The 23,057-nt window shown below is 39.0% G+C and overlaps 2 protein-coding genes across 2 annotated transcripts in view; both read left to right on the forward strand.

Annotated features, from left to right (window-relative positions):
• The window catches only part of LOC139758748 (calcium-responsive transcription factor-like), a 12,915-nt gene extending 11,363 nt beyond the window's left edge, over positions 1 to 1,552 (forward strand). The window contains exon 9 of the mRNA XM_071680500.1: positions 833 to 1,552. Within this exon, the coding sequence (XP_071536601.1) occupies positions 833 to 1,057 (225 nt within the window). The 3' untranslated portion in view covers positions 1,058 to 1,552. The remainder of the gene's footprint in view (positions 1 to 832) is intronic.
• Positions 1,553 to 5,786: 4,234 nt separating this feature from the next.
• On the forward strand, positions 5,787 to 17,525 carry LOC139758750 (rRNA-processing protein UTP23 homolog). The gene is made up of 6 exons (XM_071680505.1): positions 5,787 to 5,878; positions 8,116 to 8,255; positions 8,609 to 8,714; positions 12,205 to 12,331; positions 14,180 to 14,326; positions 16,022 to 17,525. Exons 2-6 carry the CDS (start codon positions 8,136 to 8,138, stop codon positions 16,254 to 16,256), a joined length of 735 nt encoding a protein of 244 aa, XP_071536606.1. The 5' UTR covers positions 5,787 to 5,878; positions 8,116 to 8,135; the 3' UTR covers positions 16,257 to 17,525.
• The last annotated feature ends 5,532 nt before the right edge of the window (positions 17,526 to 23,057 follow it).

Below are 23,057 nucleotides of genomic sequence, written 5' to 3' on the forward strand. Positions count from 1 at the left end.
GGAATCTTTCTCTCATCATATCTGCTTGCATACATTGAATCTAGATTTTACTTCTCCAGTTATCAGTTTTTTTTATTATTATCTTTTCTTATTCACTAGAGATTGTCTCTTAAAACTCATTAATTCCAGTGATACGTGTAGCATCACCCAAAAACATATGCTCACATTCTGATGACCCTTATTGCATCATCTGAAAACAAAGAAGCGACCTGTAATGGCACTGTACTTTAGAAGTTCACCAGAAATGTCCCGTAGCACACCACTGATGAGCCTAACCTATTTTGAGAAGGCTCCTCTGGCATGCTTCCTTTGTGTCTTTACAGAGGTTTTAGGTTTTTGAATGGGATTTAAACATTCAGGAGAATGAGAGGCATGCATGGGACAGAATAAAGTGGAGGGATGTGGTTTATAAGGGACAATGTGCTGGCTGTCACTAGGCTGAACCAAGGTACTTGAATAGTCAGTTGAAACCACATAGTGATCTGTGGGGCTTGGCTGTGGATGGGGGCTCTAGAATCAGTGTATTTTATGTGAAAGCCAATGAAGCCAAGCAAGGATTTTGCTTTAGAGCTCAGTTAACCTCTTCACAATGCTACCATGCTATAGCAGGAAATGGTGAGCAGGTGTTAAAGAAATAAAGAAATTTTATTGAAAATGTGCATTCATAATTTTTTTTTTTATGTTGCTGTATAGCTCAAAAACTGGATTTATTTGAAGTGACAGTGACATGACCCTTCCTGAATTCATCCTTTGGCAATCAGATAATTCTTCTATTTCATCATCATTTGAGCATGATTTTTCTCATAATATTTCTCTCATTTCCTTTCTATAGGACCAACAAATGGAACTTGAGGGAGTACTTGAGCACCACCAGGTCCATGAGATAATTCAGCAAGAAGATGGAACCATTACAGAGGTTTATTACTATCAGCCAATTGATCAGTATGACCAGTATGTAGAACAGGAACAATCAGAAAACCAGCAGTACCAAAGTGATGCTATCATTATCCAACCACAAGACATTAAGACAGAGCCACCACAAATTGACCAGCTTTAACTATGTATGAATAATAAAAGATATATTTAATTTTACCAAAGAGTTTGCTCAATTTTGCAACATTTTAGTTTGGTAAAAGATTGATATTTATTCTATTTGTACTCAGCTACTGATAAGTAATTAGGGAATTACATTGTGTATTCATCTGATGATTAATTTTAGTTGAGGGAAGTTTGTAGTTTGTGCTTAAGAAGATTCATTAGATGAATGAATAATAGTAATTTTGCCTTGATGAATTTAACGGACAAGAAAAAGAAGCAAAATTATTCGTAATGATTCCACATTTCAATGTTTTACATTGTTTGAAATGCTGCATTTCACATTGATTGCTTGAAAAATATGCATTTTCATGACCTTCCCATTGAGAATGAATCTGCATTGAACTAAATTCTCCTTGAAAAGTGGTATTAGATAGCATAAGAAATTCATTAGGGTTAACTTATTGTTATATGACAGAATTTAACTTTCTGATGAAATTAAACTAAACTTTCCTTTCTAAGTGGTATCAAATAGCCTAAGTTATTTACTTTGGTTCATCACATCATTAAACTTCATGACAAAATGTATGCAGCACCCTGTTGCCAAAAAGGCCATACTACAAAAGGATTCTTTGAATGCTGCACAAGTTAGCAGTGGTACTTGATTATAGAAGAAATTCATGTACTCATAACTCTAAGCAAATCTGTGTCTAAAGCCTTTAAAGATGGCAGAATTTTACTGCTCCCATTATAAATGTTGAATGTAAGTCAATGGAATTATATGTGAAACAAGTAGTTGTTAGCAAAATGTGAGGAAATATTGTTGAATCCATCTACAGTAACTTCAGTTTTTCATAGTCAATTACCACACAAGATGCATTTGGCTGGGAACATCGTGATGTGCTTGCAACTTCTCACAGTAAGGTGTGTAGATTTGCATACCTGAGTTGAATGTGAAATAAATGAATCATTGATATAAGCAAGTGGAATTTTTTAAGGGTATGATAGAAAAAGCATTGGGTATACAGAGAAAAAAGATAGGTGTGTGCAAATTTATGTCAGGCCTGTTGAAGAACACAGATGATTACTAGACTGATTGAGATTTTTGATGAAGGCGAGTGGTTTAAAAGTATTGGAGATATGTATGCTGTGGCATATAAAGTCCCAAATCAAGAGTGATACACTGAAAATTACTGTTGTTGTGTATCCACCATGCTAAGACATAAATATATATCCACTATGCAAAAATAGAAAAGAAAAGATTAAGGTTAAATTTTGGAGAGCATTTCCTAGAAAGTGGATCCAGAGTGAAGGTTACTGTGTTGGATAATTTGAACGGATGCATACATTTGAAATACAGTAGTAACGATAGATGTGCTGTGCTCTACCCTGATTGTAGAAGCTGATGTACTTCTGCAGTTTGATCTAGAAGTGAGCTCTTCTGTTGCTCTGATAAATCTAGCTATTGCAAGCCCACAAGTTTGCGTAACCTTAAATCACAGTTGTTCAAGTACACTCTGCATACTTTTTAAATGTGCGAATTTGTTCATCAGAAAGTCAATATGTAGCAAATAAATACAGATAATGAGTTGGACACTCATTTCCTGCATGTTTACAGTTTCCCATAATGTATGCATAACATCTTTTGAGCAAGTAGTAGTTTCGTAGAGAGTCTTTCTGTCTGTCCACAAGTGAAAAATGATTTTACAGAGTAGATTGAGGACATACTTTCCAGGGCTTTCATTGTAAGATGTTTCTGTCCCATGTGTGCTACAAAGACTTGGTGATTTCAGTCATCAATAATGTCATCTCTCCTGTTGTTAAGAAATGCAAAGTCTACCCTACCACCTTCTTTGAAAACATGGTGGTTACTCTGCTTTATTTGTTATAGTTAAGGTTTCCAGACAATATCAGTTTTAGAAATATTGCATTTCTCTTCTTTGACAAGATGATTTTTTTTTTTTTTTGTGTCCAGTGTTTTTTCGAGTCACATCTCCATCATGAAGTGTGAAAGAATGTGTGGCATATATGATTAGTGGGTATGGTTGCTGCAAGTAATGTACATATTTTGACAGGAGACTCTCAGAAATACATGTGGTATAAATGAAGGAAAAGAGTTTGAAATATGTTTTATATAAGAAAGCCAATGCATGATTTAGTCTATGAGAGAAATAGGTAAATTATATCATCAAAAAGATTGAGCAAAGAGTGACAGTGAAAGTGAATGAAACAAGGGCAGTCAAGAGAAGGGTAGAGGGTACTTAGGCATGCAGAAGATGGGATGAGAGCATATGAGTTAATGGTAGTAAGTGGTAGGATGAGGAAGTTATATCACCAGTGAAAGAGGAGAGATCTTTGAACAGTATCTGCAGGTAAATTGTGCAAGAGATTGGGAGGTGCACAAAAGAAAGTAGTAGGGGGTCTAGAGAAAGATATGGGAGCTGAAAAGAGGGCAAATGAGAAAGAGTTAAAGTGATCTTAAGAGGAAGGGAAAACGTTTTTAGAAAGAGATTGAGGAGAATAAGAGACCAAATAGGAGAAACAGTAAAGGGAGGAAGTGGTAAAGAGTTAGAGATTAAAAAGAAATTTCATGAGTACTTTTCAGGATTTGAATGTTAGATGATAAGATGGCAGATGTAGCTTTTAGAGATATAGTGGCATGTGCAGTTAGAAAGTTGCAATGAACTGTTCGGTGAAAATGTGGCCTCCCCTTTGAAGGAGTTCTAATTGGAACAGGCATCAGAGATATAGTAGATAGATTGTGAAATCTGCGCATAAGGTGTGTGGCAAAGTGGATGGGATTGGAGTTGAATTTCTTAAGAAAGGGGATGATAATGTTGTTTGTTGGTTATTCAACTCGGCTAAACTACATTTTTTACACTCAGGTATGCTAAATCTGCATTTTGTTCCAACAATTGCTTTTGATTTGAATTAGGATAGGATTATCCAGTGGAACAACCTTGACAGTGGAGATGGATGCATCTAGAACCTAGCTTATTGCTTTTTCTAAAACTCTTTAAGGCTCTGCAGCTTTGCACCTATTGCATCATTCTGAACACAGAAACTCATTTTGTTTACTCACATTGTGATTATGACAACCTAAACCATCATTCTGACCACATACCATATGTATAACCATCTATACCATCTTTTTCATTCCCCTTACCATTATATGACACCATTATTCTGACCACTTACATGATCATTATGATAACTCATCTGCCATACTATATTCCACTTGCCATTATTAACTGTCGTGTCATCAATCACTTATAACCATCTTAACTGTTCACACCATTGTTCTGACCACATACACCATTATTGAATCACCCTTTATTATTACTCTTGCCACCCACACAGTGACCACTTACCATCATTCTGCCTATGCACACCATACTTATGACCATTTACACCATGATTATATCCACCCACACCATTATTCTGATGATTTATTTCATGAGAATGACACCCCCTCCTCCCATTACCCTATTCTGATCACACACGCCATCATTTTGACCACTCCCACTATGACTATGTTCACCCACACCATCCCTAATCACTTTCACCATGATTATGACAGCCATTACCACCAGTCTTTCTGTACAGTAGGTTGTCCTGGCTTTGCACATGGTGATTATATTTTTCAATATAAAATTTTTGGTCTCTCGAAAGGAAAAGAAGAATTGGTGATAAATGCATATTAAACTGCTTCATTGATGTACACTAGTGAAACAGCCATGTCATTTTCACTGCCACCAGTAACCTGACGTAAGTTTATCGTGTTTTTATGTCTGTAAAATTATTTTGTTTAAAAGAACAGAACCCTCGTAGTAAGTGCGCACATGTTTTATGTATCAATTTTTCATTGAAGACTGGTCGCATGTCTCATGAACTTATGTACAACAGCTGTGTTTATTCTAATGACATGAGTTATGTTAGTAGTTGAATTTAACATCCATTTTAGAAAAAGCCCAAGTTCTCAAAGAAACAATGTAGTCTTCCACCTGTAGTTTTTGTACTGTTCATCATTGTCGGCCAGTTCATTATTCGCACCGTCCCCATTACTAGATCCTGGATTAGCGCCTTCAAAAGGAAGGACTTTCTTAATTCGGTCTTATTATGTCTTGTACGAAGTGACTAGACATGGTAGTAAGAAAACCCTCTTAAAGAACGCTGAGAATGTTGGAAATGAAGACTTTGTGACTTGACTGGCTTGGCGGCCAGCTGTAAAGTTAGATAACCAATTTTTCACTTGTGGATGATGACTACCTTTTTTGTTGTTGTTGTAAAGATGCCCTAGGGAAAGTAGAATGTGCTGTTATAGCTAGTGGTGGTGAATACTGTGCTGCAGACACTTCCCAGTATTAAACCTTGTGATACTATGAATTCAAAGGAAAAGTCACGAAACAATCACCGACACATGAAAAGAGTCAATCGTAGGAGGCAGTTTGGAATTTAATTAGGCACTTGAAGACGCTTATTACAATTGATCATTTGAGAGATTAGTTTAGAGGAACTTAAAAAAAAGGAGATTGTACCTTAAAATCTCTCCAAGTACATCAGTACTCTGGTAAGTGAAAGTGTAGTTCGCTATATATAATACAAAAAAGATTTGACGATGCTTTATAAGCTTTTCTCATATTTCCTTTTATAGTCAACCAAACAGTCTATTGATATTTCTTAAAAACAAGAAATTTTCATTTAGAAAACATTAATCGTCTGATTTCATGCGGAATGTAACAGCTGATTAACTTGTTCCTATTTCGAACTTAAACGACCCGTCTATATTTTTGCCCAACAGCACAGAGCGTAGATCGTGTCCCAGACCACGTTTCAGTATTTGGTATGTATTTTGGTCAGCATTTGTTATCTTTTTCTGTTGATAGTAAAATGAGTAGTCATTATGAACACAGTTATAATGTAGGGGCAACACAGAGATAACTTAAGAATGAACGAAACTTATAATATCAACACCTGAGGACCACATTAAATATAAGATTTCATATATATTTTGTGGTGTCCAATGTAAAGTACTTAGATTTCTTCATCATGTGCGTATTTTGTCAAAATGAACTCAGTCGCCGCAGCGGTAATTTTTGAGTAGACTTGTTTAGTTCCGCATCGTCATTTCCACAGGATAGTGGATAATTGTGTTGTGTAATGCTGCTGTACTGTTTATTTTATTTAAGTGAACGAAATTTAAAAGGGCTGTTACTGATGTCATAGGTGTGACTTTTATATTATACTGGGATACTTAACTGCTTGAGAGGTTATGTGAGGTTTTCATAGAATATGATGATTTTGACCATCTGACATTCTTTTCTGATTCTTTTTTTTTTTTTTTGCTTTGTCGCTGTCTCCCGCGTTTGCGAGGTAGCGCAAGGAAACAGACGAAAGAAATGGCCCAACCCACCCCCATACACATGTATATACATACGTCCACACACGCAAATATACATACCTACACAGCTTTCCATGGTTTACCCCAGACGCTTCACATGCCTTGATTCAATCCACTGACAGCACGTCAACCCCGGTATACCACATCGCTCCAATTCACTCTATTCCTTGCCCTCCTTTCACCCTCCTGCATGTTCAGGCCCCGATCACACAAAATCTTTTTCACTCCATCTTTCCACCTCCAATTTGGTCTCCCTCTTCTCCTCGTTCCCTCCACCTCCGACACATATATTCTCTTGGTCAATCTTTCCTCACTCATTCTCTCCATGTGCCCGAACCATTTCAAAACACCCTCTTCTGCTCTCTCAACCACGCTCTTTTTATTTCCACACATCTCTCTTACCCTTACGTTACTTACTCGATCAAACCACCTCACACCACATATTGTCCTCAAACATCTCATTTCCAGCACATCCATCCTCCTGCGCACAACTCTATCCATAGCCCATGTCTCGCAACCATACAACATTGTTGGAACCACTATTCCTTCAAACATACCCATTTTTGCTTTCCGAGATAATGTTCTCGACTTCCACACATTCTTCAAGGCTCCCAGAATTTTCGCCCCCTCCCCCACCCTATGATCCACTTCCGCTTCCATGGTTCCACCCGCTGCCAGATCCACTCCCAGATATCTAAAACACTTCACTTCCTCCAGTTTTTCTCCATTCAAACTCACCTCCCAATTGACTTGACCCTCAACCCTACTGTACCTAATAACCTTGCTCTTATTCACATTTACTCTTAACTTTCTTCTTTCACACACTTTACCAGACTCAGTCACCAGCTTCTGCAGTTTCTCACATGAATCAGCCACATGATTCTTATCTCCACATTTTCTTTGTCATTCGTGACCCTAATCATATTGCCTTATCTGATAGTGCAGAAAAAGTTATAATGCCCTAAATCATGATCTGCAACTTATTTCCTAAGTTCTACATTGACTTTGGGGAACGATTTCACTCTTTAGCTATCCAAGTGTTCTTACAAATCAAGTTAAAACCGCTAAATTAAGGTGCCCGAGCACTGTAGAACAAAAGTTTCTGATATCCAAAGCTAGTTTCATTACAAGGCTAAAGTTGTAATTCACCATATTTTTTTCCCTTGGTTGATAAATAACTGAATGCTAGGAGGGCTATGACATACAGGAGAATGTGAGGTATTAGTATAAGTCAACAGAACCCATAAAAACCTCACCTGGTACACTTAGGGGCTGAGATCTACCTTAATTTTATGTAATCCAAAATCTTGTGTCATATTTTTCCTGATCATCATACCTTTCCCATTGTTATCTATTACTGTGATGTGAAAATTAGTTTTTGTTCACTTTTTCTCTGTCTTGTTCTCTTTAGATAAAACTTTCATGAACCTTTTGTTGCCCAAAACACCTATGTAGAGGAACCAGTGACGAATACATCAAACGCCATTCAAAAATTCACGTTCATTGATTTATCAGTTGTTTTGTAAGGCAATTCAGGTGTCTGAAATTGTCACAGAATGTTTTGTGTCTTGAAATTTTTTGGAAACTAGTTTTAGAGGATTTTTATGTCAGTAAGGTTTTTAAAGTGCATTTTTTTTATTTTGTTTGAAATGTTAAGAAGATACTGTATATCTTTGCAGGCTAAGGTCTTAGAGCAGTCATGAATACTAACCGGCTTAAGAAAGCCCAAAGAATTTTGGATTTTTTCCATAATAACTTTGGTCTACACCCACCTTATAATGTATTGGTGGATGGGACTTTTTGTAGGACTGCTTTAGAGGTAAGTGTTTGTTACTTGTTAGTTTGTTTTTTCCCAAAATTATATAAAGGGAGAATATAGTTGTCTGATATTTTTTTCTTTCTCAGGATGACCACTTTTAAGTCTGCCATAAATCAGCAAAGGGAAGCTATTTACACTGTTATTGTAAGAATTGATTGTTGTTTCGTGAATGTGAGATTTTAATTATTTGTTGTATCCTCATTAGTAGTTCTACCCAAGTGATAATTAACCAGAGGGTTATAGTTTTCAAAGGGAAAAAAGAATGGGGAAAATCATTTCGAGGTTTATGCACTCTCTCTTTTTCTCTTTAAGAACCAAGCAGACACTGATAGAATTTAAATTTGTGTTCACAGGAAAAATTACAGATCAAGGAACAGATTCCAAAATACCTGGGAGCTCAACTCAAATTGGTTACAACACAATGCATAATCATGGAAGTGGAAAAGTTGATTAAAATAAGTAAGTACTTTGATATATTTAGTACCTCTGCCTTGCTTCCATAATTCTTCTCTATATTGGTGATCCCGTCTTGACCAGTAATCCTAGTCACTTTTGTGCTCGACTCAACTCTACACTTTTTTTCTCTCTCCTTCTTTGATTTATAACCTTTCAAACTTGCGCATTCTATCCTTCACCGAAAGTCAGCATTATAACCTCACTTTGGATAACATTTTATACTTGGAAATGTTGATAGGTGGGTAAAATTACTGTGAGAAGAAAGTACAAACCGAGTGATTTCAGTATACAACCCTCTAAGGAAATACGGTGACCCTGAGCAGATGTCCACTATTGAGAGAGGGTGTGAGACACTGTTAATGAAGATGACAAATTATGGGTAATGTAATGGGGAACCAGTCACTGTACAGGGAAATAGACTGGGAGCTCTTAGATGTTCATGTGATCTTGTGATCATGTGATCTGCTTGACCTTGTGATTACACATGGAAATAAAAGGCTTTGGAAAGGAAGCATCTTTTGGAGAGTGTGATCATTTAGTACCTGATTTTGATTTATGGTGGAAGAGGATGCAAAAGGAGAATCAGAAACAGCACAGTACTATAAGAGGAAATATAATCAAGACAACTACACAGAACTGATCTAGTTCTTTGAGAATGTAGATTGGGAAAAGGAGTTTTACAACAGGGATACAAACCAATGCTATAGAAAGTTTAATGAAATGTGCTATGAAGGACTCAAGATGTGGGTGCCATGGAATGCTAAAAGAGGAGGGAGAATAAAGCTGAAAGAGCCATAGTTCAGCATGAAATGCCAAAAAAGCAAGAGAACTTAGGGATGTACTGTGGAAGAGGTTCAGGCAAGGGGAGGAGTAGAGAGGTTTTGAAAAGAGCACTGTAGACAAAGCAAAAGTCATCCTCAAGCTTTACCTTATCTCCACCAGAAGCAAGCTGTTAACATCTAATCAGACAAAGGGACAGAGAGGGAAGAACTCATGAAAGAGATGGAAAAACATGTGAGGATCAACAAACATCCAGCCCCCTTCACATCATCTGAACCTTTGTCTGTAATACAATGACAAGGAAGAATTTTGGATAGGTATAACAGAGAACTATCAAAAATATTTTAGTGTATATGGGAACTTATCGTGTTTCATTTTCCCCGTGGACTCATAGGAATATATATTTTTTTTTTATTATTATACTTTGTCGCTGTCTCCCGCGTTTGCGAGGTAGCGCAAGGAAACAGACGAAAGAAATGGCCCAACCCCCCCCCATACACATGTATATACATACGTCCACACACGCAAATATACATACCTACACAGCTTTCCATGGTTTACCCCAGACGCTTCACATGCCTTGATTCAATCCACTGACAGCACGTCAACCCCGGTATACCACATCGCTCCAATTCACTCTATTCCTTGCCCTCCTTTCACCCTCCTGCATGTTCAGGCCCCGATCACACAAAATCTTTTTCACTCCATCTTTCCACCTCCAATTTGGTCTCCCTCTTCTCCTCGTTCCCTCCACCTCCGACACATATATCCTCTTGGTCAATCTTTCCTCACTCATTCTCTCCATGTGCCCAAACCACTTCAAAACACCCTCTTCTGCTCTCTCAACCATGCTCTTTTTATTTCCACACATCTCTCTTACCCTTACGTTACTCACTCGATCAAATCACCTCACACCACACATTGTCCTCAAACATCTCATTTCCAGCACATCCATCCACCTGCGCACAACTCTATCCATAGCCCACGCCTCGCAACCATACAACATTGTTGGAACCACTATTCCTTCAAACATACCCATTTTTGCTTTCTGAGATAATGTTCTCGACTTCCACACATTCTTCAAGGCCCCCAGAATTTTCGCCCCCTCCCCCACCCTATGATCCACTTCCGCTTCCATGGTTCCATCCGCTGCCAGATCCACTCCCAGATATCTAAAACACTTCACTTCCTCCAATTTTTCTCCATTCAAACTCACCTCCCAATTGACTTGACCCTCAACCCTACTGTACCTAATAACCTTGCTCTTATTCACATTTACTCTTAACTTTCTTCTTCCACACACTTTACCAAACTCAGTCACCAGCTTCTGCAGTTTCTCACATGAATCAGCCACCAGCGCTGTATCATCAGCGAACAACAACTGACTCACTTCCCAAGCTCTCTCATCCCCCACAGACTTCATACTTGCCCCTCTTACAAAAACTCTTGCATTCACCTCCCTAACAACCCCATCCATAAACAAATTAAACAACCATGGAGACATCACACACCCCTGCCGCAAACCTACATTCACTGAGAACCAATCACTTTCCTCTCTTCCTACACGTACACATGCCTTACATCCTCGATAAAAACTTTTCACTGCTTCTAACAACTTTCCTCCCACACCATATATTCTTAATACCTTCCACAGAGCATCTCTATCAACTCTATCATATGCCTTCTCCAGATCCATAAATGCTACATACAAATCCATTTGCTTTTCTAAGTATTTCTCACATACATTCTTCAAAGCAAACACCTGATCCACACATCCTCTACCACTTCTGAAACCACACTGCTCTTCCCCAATCTGATGCTCTGTACATGCCTTCACCCTCTCAATCAATACCCTCCCATACAATTTGCCAGGAATACTCAACAAACTTATACCTCTGTAATTTGAGCACTCACTCTTATCCCCTTTGCCTTTGTACAATGGCACTGTGCACGCATTCCGCCAATCCTCATATATACCCATATATATATATATGGGTATTTCTTCGTCTGTTTCCTAGCACTGCCTCGTTGACGCGGGAAGCGACGATCAAGTATAATGACTATAGATGAATAAACGTATATATGTTCATGTATTTATTTATTTATTTCATTACACTTGTTTGCCGTTTTGTGCATCAGCTAGATACCAATAGGAAAAAGATTAAGAAAGACCCATCCACTCCTATACACACATATATACATATACACATATACACATACCTTTCACTTTTTTTCTCACCTCATTTGCAAGGTAGCACTTGGAGCAGACAAAGAAACACCACATTCACTTACATCCTTTCTCCTCATCAACAGCTGCTTCACAGGAAATGCTGCCAGAAAAATTGGTGCTTATAAACTGAAAAAAAAAAATCTGAACTCCCCTTGATTCTGAAGAGCTTAGACTGGAAATCTTGAATCTGTCCAGTAATAGAGAGTGCCAACAAATACAGTATTTCAAGTAAATGAAGTAAGTAAATGCATAAAACTTTATAAGAGAATACAGAAATTGAGAAAAATTCTTATGTTTGGGAGCTTTCTTGTTGTACAGTTTGTGAGAACTGTAGTTAGAAATGGGTGTGATCATAGGAAGTTAGCTATTATTTAAAGAAAAGAGGTTTGGGATACTTCTTCCAATAATGTTAAAAGGTAGATGTCAACATCAGAATTCTGTTTTTACGAAACTGAATAATTTTAGGACTTTGATATATTGCAGATTCTAATTTGTATGGCGCATGGTTGGTGGTCAAACAGTTCCCTGTTCATAAATGTGGTCATGCAAAGAACCCTATTCCAGCTTCATCATGTATAAAGTCTCTTCTTAAGAAAAGAAATCCAGCAAAGTAAGTCAAGATGATTTTTATACCATGTCTCCATGGTTGTTTAATTTGTTTATGGATGGGGTTGTTATGGAGGTGAATGCAAGAGTTTTGGAAAGAGGGGCAAGTATGAAGTCTGTTGGGGATGAGAGAGCTTGGGAAGTGAGTCAGTTGTTGTTTGCTGATGATACAGCGCTGGTGGCTGATTCATGTGAGAAACTGCAGAAGCTGGTGACTGAGTTTGGTAAAGTGTGTGAAAGAAGAAAGTTAAGAGTAAATGTGAATAAGAGCAAGGTTATTAGGTACAGTAGGGTTGAGGGTCAAGTCAATTGGGAGGTAAGTTTGAATGGAGAAAAACTGGAGGAAGTAAAGTGTTTTAGATATCTGGGAGTGGATCTGGCAGCGGATGGAACCATGGAAGCGGAAGTGAATCATAGGGTGGGGGAGGGGGCGAAAATCCTGGGAGCCTTGAAGAATGGGTGGAAGTCGAGAACATTATCTCTGAAAGCAATAATGGGTATGTTTGAAGGAATAGTGGTTCCAACAATGTTGTATGGTTGCGAGGTGTGGGCTATGGATAGAGTTGTGCGCAGGAGGGTGGATGTGCTGGAAATGAGATGTTTGAGGACAATATGTAGTGTGAGGTGGTTTGATCGAGTAAGTAATGTAAGGGTAAGAGAGATGTGTGGTAATAAAAAGAGCATGGTTGAGAGAGCAGAAGAGGGTGTTTTGAAATGGTTTGGGCACATGGAGAGAATGAGTGAGAAAAGATTGACCAAGAGGATATATGTGTCGGAGGTGGAGGGAACGAGGAGAAGTGGGAGACCAAATTGGAGGTGGAAAGATGGAGTGAAAAAGATTTTGAGTGATCGGGGCCTGAACATGCAGGAGGGTGAAAGGCGGGCAAGGAATAGAGTGATTTGGATCGATGTGGTATACCGGGGTCGACGTGCTGTCAGTGGATTGAATCAGGGCATGTGATGCGTCTGGGGTAAACCATGGAAGGTTTGTGGGGCCTGGATGTGGAAAGGGAGCTGTGGTTTCGGGCATTATTGCATGACAGCTAGAGACTGAGTGTGAACGAATGGGGCCTTTGTTGTCTTTTCCTAGCGCTACCTCGCACACATGATGGGGGAGAGGGATGTTATTCCATGTGTGGCAAGGTGGCAATGGGAATGAATAAAGGCAGACAATGTGAATTGTGTGCGTGTGTATATATGTATGTGTCTGTGTGTGTATATATATGTGTACAATTGAGATGTATTGGTATGTATATTTGTGTGTGTGGACGTGTATGTATATACATGTGTATGGGGGTGGGTTGGGCCATTTCTTTCGTCTGTTTCCTTGCGCTACCTCGCAAACGCGGGAGACCCCGACAAAGCAAAATAAATAAGTATAAATATGAAAATAAGAAATATCTACATATTGAAGGTTATTGGTGTATTTTGATGTGTTTAGTGCTATTTTTCACTTCAGAAAGTGGCCTAAGTAATTGTGTCTACTTTTTTGAGTACTCACAAAAAAATCACAAATGAAAAGGCTGTAGGAAGTTGTATCAGTGTTCAGAAGCATATCATAGAAGAATTATGAATCATTATCAGTTAATGTTTACTGTTACATATACCAGTTTTATGATAATGGTACACAAAGGTACAGTAACTCCAGTAAGGTTCAGATCCTGGAAGAACTACACAAGTTAACTACTGTCACCACGTTTGAGTGGTTAGAGAAGGTTGTGGGAATTACTAAGGGTGGAAGATAGTAGCTCTGATTTTCCTGGTGGTGAGGCAGAGCAACGTACTAATAGTAAAACTTCATATGTAGATGACTCATCTTTTCTCTATCCTTATACAGTGCATCTTTTTCCAGGTATATTGTAGCATCACAAGATGATGATCTCTGCCAGTATATACACAGGCGGGTGGTAGGTGCTCCTATTTTGTATCTTCATTACAAGACGCCTACTTTGGAGAAACCAACAGAAAAATGCCTAGTCGTGGCTTCAAAGAAAAGCAAGTAAGTTTGTGTCCCACCTTGAAAGACTCTCCAAGATCCCCAAGTGTTAGGACTTATATTTCCACCATTAGTATCTTCTCAAGTATCTTCTCTTATGTTGCCACCATTAGTATCTTGACTGATATGCTGTGGCACCTTACCACAGTCTCCTAGCTTCGGAATCATTTCTGCTAATTATGATTACAGATATATCCCCTTAATGCATCAGAGCTGGCAGGGTGAAGAGGGACCCATTCTGTTCCGCTAAATAGAGAAAAGGTTTCTTCATTGTTCTTTTCTTTTTTCTGTATTTCCTTTATCATTTGATTTTCCTTATTCAATGACTGCCCTTGAGGAGGGCTTCTGTACTTGAGTCAAACCTTTGTTAGAAGAGAATCAAAAGTAGAAGTAAAGAATAGCGTTTACCGTCTGACTACAAAATTACAAGCAGACAAATTGTGACGAAAATTGTTGGATAGGGACTACTGGTTATTTTTCATTCTTGTGATGTAACAGCAGACAGGTAAAATTAGGACTGCTTGGAGGATTTTGAGAATGAAGAATAAGTAATTGAACTTAAGCTGATTTGAGCTTGATGAATTTGAGTTAATGCGACTAAGGTTAGAAATTTATTATTTATTTATTTATTTTGCTTTGCTGCTGTCTCCCGCATTTGCGAGGTAGCGCAAGGTTAGAAATATGTATTTGTATTTTTTTGTGACATTCATTCAGAGATGGTAGAGTTGAGATTGTTCTTGGTCATGATCAGGAATAAATGTAGTAAAGTTTTACAGTCTTTCACTTTTTGGTGATAACTTAGTGGTATTGAATTTGAGAAGGTAAAAGAATAGAGTGAATTGGAATGTTGTCGGGTACTGGGGTCAACATGTTGTCAATGGACTGAACCAGGGCATGTGAAATGTCTGGGGTAATCCTTGGAAAGGTCTGTGGGGCCTGGATATGGATAGGGAGCTGTGGTTTTGGTGCATTACACATGACTGCTAGAGACTGAGCGTGAGCTGGTGTGACCTTTTTTCGTCTGTTTCCTGGCGCTACCTCGCTGACACAGTATGGCGATGCTGTTTCCTCTAGGGTGGGGTGGCTCTGGGAATGGATGAAGGCAAATAATTATGAATATGTACATGTGTATATTATCCCTGGGGATAGGGGAGAAAGAATACTTCCCGCGTATTCCCTGCGTGTTGTAGAAGGCAACTAAAAGGGAAGGGAGCAGGGGGCTGGAAATCCTCCCCTCTTGTTTGTAATTTTCCAAAAGAAGGAACAGAGAATGGGGCCAAGTGAGGATATTCCCTCAAAGGTTCAGTATTCTGTTCTTAACGCTACCTCGCTAACGCGGGAAATGGTGAATAGTTAAAAAAAAAAAAGTGTATATATGTATATAGATGTGTATGAATATGTATATACTGTATATGTACATGTTGATATGTATATGGATGTACATGAATATGTATATATGTATATGTACATGTTGATATGTATGTGTTTATGCATGTATGTATTTATGTGTATATGAGTGGATGGGTCTTTCTTCGTCTGTTTCATGGGACTACCTCACTGACGTGGGAAATGGCAATTAAGTATGACGATGATATAATAAAAATGAACTTAGTCTGTTGAAAAGATTTATCGCTCTTGGTAAGCAGATGTTTCTCTAAGCACTAGGACTTGGTTAACATTTATTCCTATTTTCTGCAGGACACTAACTGTCTTTGAAGAGAACACATTGAAATCTCTTAAGCGTAAGTACATTGAAGATGATCAACAACCAAGAAAGAAAAGAAAGAAACCCAAGAATCCTAACTCTTTATCTTGCAAAAAGAGTAAGAAGGTAAAACTACCACAGCAAGGAATTAAAGAAGGGAAGAGAAAACGAAAGAGACATAGGACAAAGAAGATATCTAAGCCATCATCCACAATAAGTGGTGAATAGAATACTTTACCTTTTTGATTATGTTAATATAGTAAACTGAAATTCCAAATGGTTTACTTTCGAAGGACCTGTGTATCAAATGGTAAACCACAACCATACTGAAACATTCGTAAGCTCCATTACCAGAACTGGTTTTTCCACCTTAGTTTCAGTATTCTGTGAGGGTTGCACTGTTGTTGAAGCCACTTCTTTTGGACCACCTCTAATGTTAAGAGAGTTACATTTAGTTAGCATGATAATACTGCAGCTTACACTTTATCTTTTCTCTTTTGCTAAGAGATATTAAGGGAAATGTAAGTGAGATACCTTTTACTCCTGTAAAATTTTTAATGAAGTCACTTTGTCTAACAAAATGTTTGTTTTCATTTTAACAGCATCATTTTGTTTAGTCATTTACACTCAGTGCATGGTACCTCAGGCTGTTTTGTACTGCATTGATTCACTAAAATGTTCATTCTAGGTACATTTCTAAATTAATTAGAATAGATCTTAACTCACTTGGGCAAAGGGCTTGTGGAAACTTTTGCCATTACCTGGTTCTGTCATTTGTTATCTTCCATCTGTTAACTTTTTGCACTTCAAGCTTATCCACGGAAACTGCAGGTCTGATTTGAACCCAATTTGTCAGTGATGGTCCATGGGTGATCCCACTTCAGAATTTTGTTCAGTAACCCTCTCCACCTTCAAAGATGGCAGCTGCTACTGAATACAGATCATCGGGAAACTTTCAAATTTCAGTATTCTGAGCCATTTTAAACAAACTTGCCAGAGATGGTTCTTGGATGGGTTTTTTTTTAAACTGTCATATCATCGTAATCACCATCCAAGATGGATGTTGTTAAAAGATTTCTCCTCTAATAAACGATATACAGTCAACCTATGTTGATAGAGATGAGGTAAGTAGATATTTATCAACTAATTATCTGATTTTGACATATGAATCATCTGCAGTTCCCCAATATGCATACTTCAGAGATACCACTGGGTGCAAGATTCTGAAAAACAAAAGCACACCTATATAACACTCATTAGATTGTGAATCCAATATTTGATTATTGCAATAAGGCTTTTTTGCAAAACAATATCCACATCCTACAAAGAAATGAAAGTAAAGCAGTATTGAAAAACTGCACAAGGAAACAAGCAATTATATTCTGGTGGTGGATTTCTTACAAACAAACAATGATATCAGCTTGGTTATGACTCTTGGATAAGATTTTTCATTGATCTGATTGGAGTTCATTCCTAAATAAACCCTTAATCTTCAAATCTGAACTTTCTCTGCTTCGAAGCCCAAGTTTTGAGATGCTAAGGGAATAATGCTAAAAAAATTTCAAATTTTTTTCCAGCATGTTGAGGGACGAGTAAGAAATAATGTAGTATGATGACCAAGAGTGAACATCAAGAGTTTACAATATGCAGCAAGTACTTTTAAAGAATATTTTAAAGCATTATGTGAAAGCAAGCAGACCAGAAATTGAAGAGTATGGCATTATTGGACTCCACCTACTTGTCATGATGCTGAGAGTGAAAATCCCTCCCTCTCCAAAAACACATGTATATCCATCCATATCTTAGATAGACAGTTAACAGTGATAATAATTTTTATGTAAAAATGAGTTTCATGCATCTTTTACATTTTTGTATGCTTTATTCAAAAGGAAAAGTTCTAGAGCTGTTCATTCCTGTGCTCCATCCTCATTAGCTACCAAATGTGTTCAGTTTTATTGTCATGTTGTGCATAAAGTATGGTCATAACTATAGTACTGTGCAGTAATTGTTAGTTTGAGTGCACCAGAGAGGAGAAGAAAGAGAGGTTTGTCATTTCCATAGCTGAATGGTGAGGCCACATTTGATGACAGCAGAAATTTTGAAGGGTTTTCAGAAGTTGCATAAGTTTCATCTTATCAGTGAGCCAGGTTGATGACAGCAGAAATTTTGAAGTGTTTTCAAGAGCCACATTTGCTTCTTATCAGTGAGCTGTTAGTGTATGGAGAATGATTGAGTAGATTAAGCTGATTCCTGAGTTAAACACTGATATGCCAAAATTATAAAACCAAATGCGTTTTATTTTGTAATCTGGAGTGAGTATCTATTCCACTATAGTATATAATGAAGTGAAAGGTGTTGCAGTTCGAAATTTAAGTTTTTTCTGCCATTGTATAGGGAGAGTTCATCCTTGACATTAGATTTAGCAGATTGCATTGTGCAGCATTTTCTAGGCATTGACATACACTGGGAGTCTTCATTTTCCTGCTACTATAAGTAGCAAAGCATTTGGAAAGGACTTTCACTTTTCTTTTTTTTTTTTTCCACAAAGCAGAACAGAGAAGGGGGCCAAGTGAGGATATTCCCTCTAAGGCTCAGTCCTCTGTTCCTAACGCTACCTTACTGATGCGGGAAATGGTGACTATGTATGAAAAAACATTATATATACATTTATTTATTTTTTATTTAGTATACTTTGTTGCTGTCTCCCACGTTAGCGAGGTAGTGCAAGGAAACAGACAAAAGATGGCCTAACCCACCCATATACACATGTATATACATACACGACCACACATGCACATATACATACCTATACATTTCACCATATACATATATATACATAGACATATATATATACACATGCACATAATTCATACTTGCTGCCTTTATTCATTCCTATTGCCACCCCTCCACACATGAAATGACAACCCTCTTCACCTGCATGTGCGCAAGGTAGTGCTAGGAAAAGACAACAAAGGCCACATTCGTCCACAGTCTCTAGCTGTCATGTGTAATGCACCAAAACCACAGCTCCCTTTCCACATCCAGGCCCCACAAAACTTTCCATGGTTTACCCCTGACGCTTCACATGCCCTGGTTCAATCCATTGACGTATATATGTCGTGTAATGCAGTGAAACCACAGCTCCCTGTTCACATCCACGACTTCCTGTGTAGGTGAAAGGTTGGCTGTGATTTTAAGTTAACGAAATCATACGAATCCATGTATATATGAGCCTGACCTAACTAACCCTGTGTGTCCTGGGAGAAATCACGTTACCCCACAGATCTTTCCATGGTTTATCCCATAGGCTTCACATGATCTGGATCAGTCCATTGACAGCACGTCGACCCCAGTATACCATATCATTCCAATTCACTCTGTCTTACACACTACTCACCGTCCTGTATGTTCAGGCCCCAATTGCTCAAAATCTTTTTCACTCCATCCTTCCACCTCCAATTTGGTCTCCCGCTTCTTTTCGCTCCACCTCTAGCACATATATCCTCTTTGTCAGTCTTTCCCCACTCACTTCTCTCCATATGTCCAAACCATTTCACCATATCCTCTTTTGCTCTTTCAACCACTCTTTTTATTTCCATATAACATTGTTGGAACTACTGTTCCTTCAAACATACCCATTTTTGCTCTTCGAGATAAAAGTCTCTCCTTCCACACTTTCTTCATCGCTCCCAGAACCTTCGCCCCTCCCCCACCCTGTAACTCACTTCCGCTTCCATGGTTCCATCCGCTGCTAAATCCACTCCCAGATATCTAAAACACTTCACTTCCTCCAATTTTTCTCCATTCAAACTTACATCCCAATTAACTTGTCCCTCAGCCCTAGTGAACCTAATAACCTTTTTCTTATTTACATTTACTCTCAACTTTCTCCTTTCATACACTTCCAAACTCAATCTTCATCTACAATTTCTCCCAAATCAGCCACTAGAGCTGTGTCATCTGAGGACAATAGATGTTTGTGTGTGTGTGTGATTTTGTGTTGCCACTTCTTAACTTTGTGTGTGTACCATGTCTTTACGTCTATGTATGTATGCATACACACAACTATCTAATGCTAGTTATCCATTTTATCAATCACTCCTTAGGGGAAGATGAACAGCTGAGTGGACTGTGGATCTGCTTCCATGACCATGAATCGAACCCATTCCGGTTTGAACCCTAGGCGACCCATACATGCGTGACAGTCATTCAATTCCAGGCACTACATAACTAACGCTTTAAAACTAAGTTTTAGGGAGAATAAAATGATGTTCTGGAAGGAGGTAAATAAAGTGCGTAAGACAAGGGAGCAAATGGGAACTTCAGTGAAGGGCGCAAATGGGGAGGTGATAACAAGTAGTGGGGATGTGAGAAGGAGATGGAGTGAGTATTTTGAAGGTTTGTTGAATGTGTTTGATGATAGAGTGGCAGATATAGGGTGTCTTGGTCGAGGTGGTGTGCAAAGTGAGAGGGTTAGGGAAAATGATTTGGTAAACAGAGAAGAGGTAGTAAAAGCTTTGCGGAAGATGAAAGCCGGCAAGGCAGCAGGTTTGGAGGGTATTGCAGTGGAATTTATTAAAAAAGGGGGTGACTGTATTATTGACTGGTTTGTAAGGTTATTTAATGTATGTATGACTCATGGTGAGGTGCCTGAGGATTGGCGGAATGCGTGCATAGTGCCATTGTACAAAGGCAAAGGGGATAAGAGTGAGTGCTCAAATTACAGAGGTATAAGTTTGTTGAGTATTCCTGGTAAATTATATGAGAGGGTGAAGGCATGTACAGAGCATCAGATTGGGGAAGAGCAGTGTGGTTTCAGAAGTGGTAGAGGATGTGTGGATCAGGTGTTTGCTTTGAAGAATGTATGTGAGAAATACTTAGAAAAGCAAATGGATTTGTATGTAGCATTTATGGATCTGGAGAAGGCATATGATAGAGTTGATAGAGATGCTCTGTGGAAGGTATTAAGAATATATGGTGTGGGAGGCAAGTTGTTAGAAGCAGCTTGGGAAGTGTCAGTTGTTGTTCGCTGATGATGCAGCGCTGGTGGCTGATTCATGTGAGAAACTGCAGAAGCTGGTGACTGAGTTTGGTAAAGTGTGTGAAAGAAGAAAGGTAAGAGTAAATGGGAATAAGAGCAAGGTTATTGGGTACAGTAGGGTTGAGGGTCAAGTCAATTGGGAGGTAAGTTTGAATGGAGAAAAACTGGAGGAAGTAAAGTGTTTTAGATATTTGGGAGTGGATCTGGCAGCGGATGGAACCATGGAAGCGGAAGTGAATCATAGGATGGGGGAGGGGGCGAAAAACCCCGGGAGCCTTGAAGAATGTGTGGAAGTCGAGAACATTATCTTGGAAAGCAAAAATGGGTATGTTTGAAGGAATAGTGGTTCCAACAATGTTGTATGGTTGCGAGGCGTGGGCTATGGATAGAGTTGTGTGCAGGAGGGTGGATGTGCTGGAAATGAGATGTTTGAGGACAATGTGTGGTGTGAGGTGGTTTGATCGAGTAAGTAATGTAAGGGTAAGAGAGATGTGTGGAAATAAAAAGAGCGTGGTTGAGAGAGCAGAAGAGGGTGTTTTGAAATGGTTTGGGCACATGGAGAGAATGAGTGAGGAAAGATTGACCAAGAGGATATATGTGTCGGAGATGGAGGGAACGAGGAGAAGTGGGAGACCAAATTGGAGGTGGAAAGATGGAGTGAAAAAGATTTTGAGGGATCGGGGCCTAAACGTGCAGGAGGGTGAAAGGCGGGCAAGGAATAGAGTGAATTGGATCGATGTGGTATACCGGGGTTGATGTGCTGTCAGTGGATTGAATCAGGGCATGTGAAGCGTCTGGGGTAAACCATGGAAGGTTTGTGGGGCCTGGATGTGGAAAGGGAGCTGTGGTTTCGGGCATTATTGCTTGACAGCTGGAGACTGAGTGTGAACGAATGGGGCCTTTGTTGTCTTTTCCTGGCGCTACCTCGCACACATGAGGGGGGAGGGGGATGGTATGCCATGTGTGGCAAGGTGGCGATGGGAATGAATAAAGGCAGTGTGAATTGTGTGCATGTGTATATATGTATGTGTCTGTGTGTGTATATATATGTGTACATTGAGATGTATAGGTATGTATATTTGCGTGTGTATATACATGTGTATGGGGGTGGGTTGGGCCATTTCTTTCTTCTGTTTCCTTGCGCTACCTCGCAAATGCGGGAGATAACGACAAAGCAAAATAAAATATATATATATATATATATATATATATATTTTTTTTTTTTTTTTTTTTTTTCATACTTTGTCGCTGTCTCCCGCGTTTGCGAGGTAGCGCAAGGAAACAGACGAAAGAAATGGCCCAACCCCCCCCCCCATACACATGTACATACGTCCACACACGCAAATATACATACCTACACAGCCTTCCATGGTTTACCCTAGACGCTTCACATGCCTTGATTCAATCCACTGACAGCACGTCAACCCCTGTATACCACATCGCTCCAATTCACTCTATTCCTTGCCCTCCTTTCACCCTCCTGCATGTTCAGGCCCCGATCACACAAAATCTTTTTCACTCCATCTTTCCACCTCCAATTTGGTCTCCCTCTTCTCCTCGTTCCCTCCACCTCCGACACATATATCCTCTTGGTCAATCTTTCCTCACTCATTCTCTCCATGTGCCCAAACCATTTCAAAACACCCTCTTCTGCTCTCTCAACCACGCTCTTTTTATTTCCACACATCTCTCTTACCTTTACGTTACTTACTCGATCAAACCACCTCACACCACACATTGTCCTCAAACATCTCATTTCCAGCACATCCATCCTCCTGCGCACATCTCTATCCATAGCCCACGCCTCGCAACCATACAACATTGTTGGAACCACTATTCCTTCAAACATACCCATTTTTGCTTTCCGAGATAATGTTCTCGACTTCCACACATTTTTCAAGGCTCCCAAAATTTTCGCCCCCTCCCCCACCCTATGATCCACTTCCGCTTCCATGGTTCCATCCGCTGACAGATCCACTCCCAGATAT

The sequence above is a fragment of the Panulirus ornatus genome, chromosome 31 (genome assembly GCF_036320965.1).
Source record: "Panulirus ornatus isolate Po-2019 chromosome 31, ASM3632096v1, whole genome shotgun sequence".
In the NCBI taxonomy this organism is placed as follows: Eukaryota; Metazoa; Arthropoda; class Malacostraca; order Decapoda; family Palinuridae; genus Panulirus; species Panulirus ornatus.